Here is a 7,827-nt window from a genome sequence, read left to right as displayed (position 1 = left end):
AGGGTTTGAGCTCAATTCCAAGGTAGGGGAAGGGTCCTATTTATAGCCCACCCACTTTTCTGCCCGTTGGAGAGGTATCGCCGGCAGTGCCGGCCCTGAGGCGGCGGCAGTGCCGACCACGACAATATCCAGCTGGTCGACACAGCAGGCCGGCAGTGCCGGGGTGCACCCACCGGCAGTGCCGGCCCAACACCACCAGCAGTGCCGGCCAAGGAACTTCTTCAGCTTCTCCTTTTCTTCCTTTTTGAGTGGGTCGAGATTTATCCGATGATATCTTTTCTATATCTGTAACTCACTTAGCACACAGTTAAATTGTCACCAGTGTTGTTAACAAACACACAAAACCTTTGAGATCATGAAATGCTCTTTCACCATCTCGGCCTCCCCTTGTAGCTTCCTCTGTCATCTGGCAAAATAGGATTTTCTGTATATTCTCTCGGAATTATTGTTCTTCAGAAACATGGTGTCTTGACGGTCCTTTTTCCAGCAGAATCCTGGCTCCGGTGGTTAATTCTCCAATAATCATCAAACATGCAAAAATAGATGGAATGACATAAGTATCACCTCCAAATATGAAATGTATCGATGAATAACAGTAAATTATGATATAGAATAGTGATGCAAATTGGACGTATCAGACGCCATCATCAACGACGGCCAGAAGAAGGAGCCAAAAGAGACCATGTGGGCACGACTGGAGGCGGAGGAGGAGACGACGGCCAAAAAGAAGGATGCGAGGGCTCGGGGGAAGGCGGAGATGCAACCGGCGTACACAGACGACGATGAATACACAAAGGACGACTCGTCAGAGGGGGCACAAGCTCGTCTGATGTGATGAGTTCTTCTGAAGAGGTGACAAGCATGAAGCGCCTCCGTGAGGATGACGAGGTGGGGCCCTCTAAGAAGAAGTGGATTGTTTATATAATTTGTTTATAAATTAGTTTGAATATCTATTTTCGCAGTTTGTATGTCAAATTTGTTTCAAATATTGCACTACTTTACTTATGTATTTTGTTTGGTGAGTTCGACAGAGCACGTGGCCGGCCTCGCCGAACAAAATGCGTCGGGCCGCTGGCAAACTGGCATCGTTGGTCTGGCAATTATTTGGATGTTTGTGGTCCAACGAAAACGAACATCGCGTGACCACTTTCAACGTCAGGCCGCTAGAGATAATTTATGGCGCCACTTTTAAGGCCCAAAATATCCAGGGCCGATGAAGATGGGGCTAATGTTAAGCAGGTGGCGGGACATAGCACATGGCGTCCCCACTGTGGGGTTAAAGGAGGAGCAAGCCGCGGACGAATCGCCACGCCCCCGGGAAGATAACTAGGCTGGGCCCCACTTCTCGATCAATCATTGCGCCCACAGCTTCCCTCCGTCGGCTTCGGCTAGCAGCCTTGCCCTTGCATCACATCACATCACATCACGCACAGTCACGTACACGCTCCGCGATTGGCGACAACACAAAACACGCCGAGCCGACGCGAGAGAGCTCCAGCCTCCAGCTCCCGAACACCGCCCGCACCACACACGATTTTACGACCCTGCCCCCGCTCCCCCTCCACCCGCGCGCAGCGCACGCAGATCTTTTCCTCCTCCTCCTCCGCCCGCCGATCGATCACGCCACCGATCCGGCGGGCGAGATGGAGACCTCGGCCGCGGCGGCGGCGGAGGAGGAACGGGGGCTCGCGGCGTCGCTGACGGCGCGGTACTCGGACTGGGTGGCGGAGGAGCTGGACGAGCTGGGGGGCAGCTTCCTGCTCACGGACCCGGCCATGCCGGGCCACCCCATCGTCTACGCCTCGCGCGGCCTGCCCGCGCTCACGGGCTACCCGCGCCGCGCCGTGCTCGGCCGCAACGCGCGCCTCTTCCAGGGCGCCGCCACCGACCGCGCCGCCGTCGCGGGGCTGCGCGAGGCCGTGCGCGCCCAGCGCGCGCACCAGGTCGCCATCCTCAACTACCGCCGCGACGGCTCGCCCCACTGGGTGCTGCTCCACGTCGCGCCCGTATTCCACGCCGCCGACGGGCGGGTGCTCCACTTCCTCGCCGTCCAGGTGCCCATCGCCGCCGCTGCCGCGACCCGCGGGGCAGCGTGCCGCGGACCCGCGCTGTTCGCGGCGTGCCGGGAGGAGGCCAGGGTGGAGGAGGAGCTGCCCTGCGCCGCCACCCACGCCGGGGAGGTGTTTGTGGATATCGATAAGAGAGGTCAGTTTGATTGATTCCACGTGTGTGTTACTCTTACTACTATATTTCGCGCTAAATATTGCTCCACAACAGAGCCACTGAGCAGTGAAACAAGCATTAATTGCACACAAGCGAGCTGGTAATTTATACCCTGTGCCCTACCGTGCCTACATTTGGAATGTACTGTGTATGCTGTATCTAGCCAAAGTTGAGTCACTTAATTTGGAACGGAGGCTTTGTCTAGATAAAGTTGAGTCAATTAATTTGGAACACAGGTAGTACGCAGTATGATCTAAACACGACTGGCATAACGTTCCACACAAACGTGGCCTCACTTTTTCTTTTTCTTGTAGCTTCCTGCTATGGTAATTGTAGTCTTATCCTTCAGTATAGACATCCAAATAAGTAGTAGGTGATACATAAGACTGCTCAGCTTTTTTGAGTTTTTCATTGCTTCTTGGTTCCAAGTTTGATAATAATGGTTACACTAGTCTTGTTTCTTTTACCATTTCCAGGTTTGGAGACAACAAGATGTAGGTAAAACTTCTGGATTTAGTAGATTTTTTGTGTATGTCAGTCCTGTATATGTGGTGTTGGATCTTTGCTATCAGAAACTGAGCAGACTGTATTAATCAAAACAAAAAAGTGACAACAGAAGCATCCATTTCTGCTTAGAATTGAATTAAAGGAGAAATGAGGGGCCCACACCACTTATCTTTGTAGGTCCAGGCTATAGAGTAATGTTGGGGCACACTAACCCAACGCATACTGTAGTTGCTATAATGTGTTAGAGATATGAAGACATGACAATGATTTCAAGGATAAGATTCTGAATTGTATGTTAATAAATCCCTTTCAAACATATGTGCATATGTATTTTAGTATTGATCAGTACAATTAAAGGGGAAATAAGAAGCCCACACCGCTTATTTTGTTGGTTCAGAGTAATGATGGGGCAGCATACTGTAGTTGCTATACATGTATAAGAAATACGAGGAACATGGCTATATTTTCAGGCATAGGAGTTTTATTTGTACATCAATAAATCTCTTCCAAATATATGCATATGTATTGTAGTATCTCGGTGCAACTGCGGTGGAAATTCAGCTAATTATTTTAATTAAAATTCAGTTTAGGCAGCTAAAATATGCACCTCAATTCTACCCTGATTACTTTCATGGTAGTTCAGTGAGTCCCGGTCTTGCAGAATATGATGCCCTCCGCCAATTTGGATTCAGGGTTCACATTTGACCTGGCATTTGCACATTATATTTTCCTCTCCCACAAAAGACATCAAATAGGTGTAACAAAGCAGAAGTTCTAAATATGTTGTTCTAGCTTGCTGTTGCAGGGCTGGAGGCCGAGGAACCTCGTGTAGCTAGAGGTTGTGATAAAGAGAAGGCTCTGAGCACAGCTAGTAGCATCTTTTCTGCACTGAACCGCTATAGCAAACTAACTGGTTTAGTGGTTTGTGGGAAGAGATGTGATTCTGTTGGTATCCCGGCACTCAGCTCTTCCTTAAATCTCTCTCTCGGTAGAATCAAACAAAGCTTTGTATTGTGAGTTATTTGCAGATTCTTGATCATTTGTTTACGTAGCTCACGCCTGCTTTATTAACTCACTGCTGTCTGATTTTTTAATTTTACAGGACTGACCGCCATTTGCCTGACATGCCGATAGTCTACGCTAGTGATGCTTTTCTATCACTAACAGGTGGTTATTATTTGATTTTTTATTATCAGAGTTGTCTGAACTTCTATGAAGTAATGCATTTGATTCCAATTAGCGAAAAGATATGGTGTGAATCTATTTATGATAAGTACAACTTATTTTCATATTTTTGACAGTACAAGTCCTCATTTCCTCTTGGCTCAAGTGACTGAAAATGTTTATAATCTGAAAATAGTGGGGCGTTGTTTGTTTTGGCATGTTGTTCATATGCTGTAATATGAAATGCATATATTTACTCAAGTGCAACAGACTGAATCCTGACATGTTCTTGATTTAGTATGGGCATGATTGATGGGTAGCATTTATAATTCCTGTCTAACATTGTGTTAAGGGATGCAAAGAAAACTTTCTCCTGTTATATGAATAACGTATTTAGCTCCTCGCAACACGTAGTCGCTGAATCCTGGTGGATTCTTGGGTTAAGATGTGCAATTTTAATCTGTTGGATTTGTAGCTGCCTTCAAAAACTATATTAGGAAATGCAAGAAAACCTCTTCCTCTGGTGATGATATTGGATGGTGAACTGGCACTTATTTATGGCTTTGTGGCTGTTACATAATGGGTGTGAGTAGGAAAATATGATAAAATTAAAATCATAGGGTATTATTGAAAAAAAATCTAATAATGGCACAATCTTGCCTTTTCTTTTTCTATGACATATTGACCTTGAGAGGATCACAAATCTGTTATAGGCAAGGTACTTTTACTGTTCTAATATTTTTTACTCATTCAGGTTACTCTAGAGAAGAAATATTGGGCTGTAACTGCAGATTCTTAAGTGGTCCAGACACCAGTGTGGATGTTTTAGAGGAGGTAGGACCAGGATTTCATAGCTTGTCTCATCGCATATTCTTTAGGAAATAAGCTCACTTGTCAAATTCCTATTTGAAATCGGATGTACAGATAAGTCGGCATATTTGTTGTGAGCAGGCTTGCACAGTACGTCTACTGAACTACAGGTGCACATTCGCATACTATCTTTGTTTTGTACTGCCTCTGTTCATAAAGATAAAGATGTTTTGGGAGTTCAAATTGAACTCCCAGAACATCTTATATTTAGGAACGGAGGGAGTAGTTAACTGATTGAGGCTGTGTAATTTTTTTTAACATAACTCTTATTTCTTCTGTTTCCTATCAGGAAAGATGGGAGCACATTCCGTGATCTGCTACAAGTATCTCCTATTCGAAACGCATCGGGCAAGGTTGGTTTACATCCTTTTCAGGTCTTTCCTGGAAGCCATGGTGCTTCTTATGCATCTGCTTTGTATAATGCTGAACTGAACAATAACCATAACATAATTGCTTTTGTGGTAAGCCTATGTTATTTGATTCATGATCTTCTGAACTTTCAAGTTGAACAGATTAATAAAGTATTTGAACTTTCAAGTTGTATTGACTACAGGTACATGCAAAACCTTCTGACTTACAGTTGCATATTCAGGTCGCATTTCATGTGTGGGTTCACCTTGATGAGAGCGCGAAGTGTGATTTTAATGGGTTGACCCCTGAGATATGGCAGCTGGGTGCTGTTGGTGCGGTGAGGGTTGCAGTCAGAAGCTTGTCTGCGTCAGGTAGCCTGTTGAGACCGGCCCAATAGTGTTTTCCGATTTTTGCCACTTCGGTGTTTGTATGTAAAGTAATTGCTAAGCAAAAGAGATTATAGTGCATATCACAGGAAAAATGGCAGGTAAATATGTGAAGTTGTGACTTTGTAATCATGCAGAATGAATGGAAATGAGGGAAATAGTTCAAGTATTTCCTTGATTTCATAGTTCATTCCCAAGTTTTCCATACATCGAAAAGAACTTCCTCTTTAGCTAAGTTGGCATGCACAATTCTGTACAATCCTGCACTATGGCATATTGTCGAGAGATCGAAAAAACATTGTTCCTGAATCAATAAAGCGCTCCTCTGCAGAAAAAGAGAAGGTTACTTCTCTTTTCCAAGGAAACAAAGTCCAAATGGCCTGGGAGATTTTTTTTTTTGAAATCAAGGCCCGGGGGATTTGACCCAGCACTAGTATGGGCATGTAATAGGTCTGGAATTCTAGCTGAGCTGAGGCAGCTCGGATCGACTCGCTAAAGCTCGGTCAATCAGCGAGTTAGCTTGACCCGACTTGTTTAACAATAGAGTTCAGATTTAGAACTCGGTTCGCAAAGCTCACGAGTAGCTCGCTAAAAATAGTAGAAGGAAAATGTATAATATATGATGTATTTTTAAATTATTTGGGCATAAATGATACACAATAATTATTATAAATATAGTATCATAATAATACAATCAATAAACCACAACAATCAAAACAAGAATAATATTGGCAGATTATTAGACACATCATAAAAAATATTAATTGAAAATATTGCAAGGCACGTCAACAAACCACGAATGTACTGAGTTATCACATAGCTTAAGTGGGCTTGGACCAGCCCACTTGGGCCAAATTAGCTTCTTTGACAAGATTTTACAGCTCACAGTTTCGAGTTCTAATTTCAGGACTACCCGGTAATTATGCCGCTTGTCATGTGAACTTTCATGTAAACGTTCTTAGCGTGAATTCCACTGGACCGTCTTGTCATGTGAACTTACATATAAAAGTTCGTAGTGTGAATACGTGAAGTGGTGAAGAACCAACCCGAGGTTGGGTGGTTAGGAGGATGATTGTATCCCCAGCCCACCAGAGTTTAAACCCCAGGTTTGGCATCTGTGTATCTCATAAAGACGGAATATTCATTCAGTGGGAGACGACGTTCCCGTCGACAGCGATGCGCCTGTGGTGACTTCGTCAATTTTAAGATCCAATTCGTCGGCTCAGTTTTCCGGAGGTGCTCATAGGGGTAGGGTGTGCGTGTGTGCGTTCATAGGGGTGAGTGTATGCGTGAGCATCTGCGTTTATACTGTGTTTCTAAAAAAAAAACGTGAAGTGGTGGTGACCTTGCAATTATGAAGAATTAATGAAGGAGAATGAGGGAAACAGTACCAGCATTTTCTTGATTTCATAGTTCATTCCCATATTCTCCATACATAAAAAATTACTTCTCTCTAGGTAAGTTGGCAATGCGGACACTACAATTCTGCCGTCCGGCATTTTGCCAAGAGATTGTAACAACATATTTAATGAATCAATAAAGCTCCTCTTTGGAAATACAGGAAATGAAGACAATTTCTCGTTTCCAAGGAAAACAAGTCATGCAGGTGGAGCCTCTGGATCTAAGGTTGTGTGGGCTGGGATAGAAAAAAAAACCCGCGCCGCCAGACAGAGGCGGCGAGGGGGTGGGGACTCCCCCCACCACCAGAGGTCCCACTGGGCAAGGCCGAGCGGCTGCGGGGATCTCTGCGCACGCGGCGGTCTTCCTCGGCTTTGGCGACAGTGATGTGAGGCTTGGTGGTGATGCAGCGACGAGGAGTTGCGGGATCCCACCGGCGAGCGCGCATCGGCGACGGTGAAGTTGGGTTGGCCTCCTCGCGTCAAAGGCGCTCCTGCTGTGCGGCTTTGGGAGACGGGCCTGCTTGGGCCCATATGGGCTTGGGCGGGCTTTGGCTCTGGTCCCGACAGTAAGTTGGCGCGCTGACGCTTGGTGATGCCGACAGCTTGGCACCATGGCGATGCCGGCGGCCGGCTAGGCGGCTGGATCACCCCGTCCAGCCCGTCTCGGATGGACCTGCCTAATAAAAGAGGCTGACCTAGGGTTCCTCTTGTGCGAAGGTGGAGACTTTCCCGAGCCCGATCCATCTTGATTTGGCCGGAGTGGTGAGTTCTGGAAGACTCCACCGGTGAATGTAATAGTGCATTATGCTTGGAGTTTGCTGGATCGGTTAGTATTCGATCATGCGCATTCATGCTTTTATTCTAACCGTTTGGTTCTGGAGAGAGCAACGCGAAGCTCCACTCTTTGTTGTCATCAGGTGACATTT

General features: G+C 46.0%; 1 protein-coding gene across 1 annotated transcript; it reads left to right on the top strand.

Moving 5' to 3' along the window:
• Positions 1 to 682: 682 nt before the first annotated feature.
• On the top strand, positions 683 to 5,670 carry LOC124664860 (protein TWIN LOV 1-like). The gene is made up of 9 exons (XM_047202285.1): positions 683 to 824; positions 1,032 to 1,096; positions 1,434 to 2,205; positions 3,536 to 3,743; positions 3,833 to 3,897; positions 4,649 to 4,728; positions 4,819 to 4,874; positions 5,054 to 5,117; positions 5,357 to 5,670. Exons 1-9 carry the CDS (start codon positions 683 to 685, stop codon positions 5,510 to 5,512), a joined length of 1,608 nt encoding a protein of 535 aa, XP_047058241.1. The 3' UTR covers positions 5,513 to 5,670.
• Positions 5,671 to 7,827: the final 2,157 nt, after the last annotated feature.

Source organism: Lolium rigidum, chromosome 6 (genome assembly GCF_022539505.1).
Source record: "Lolium rigidum isolate FL_2022 chromosome 6, APGP_CSIRO_Lrig_0.1, whole genome shotgun sequence".
NCBI lineage: Eukaryota > Viridiplantae > Streptophyta > Magnoliopsida > Poales > Poaceae > Lolium > Lolium rigidum.
Note: the sequence above shows the minus strand (reverse complement) of the source record. Positions and strands in the feature narration are given on the sequence as shown.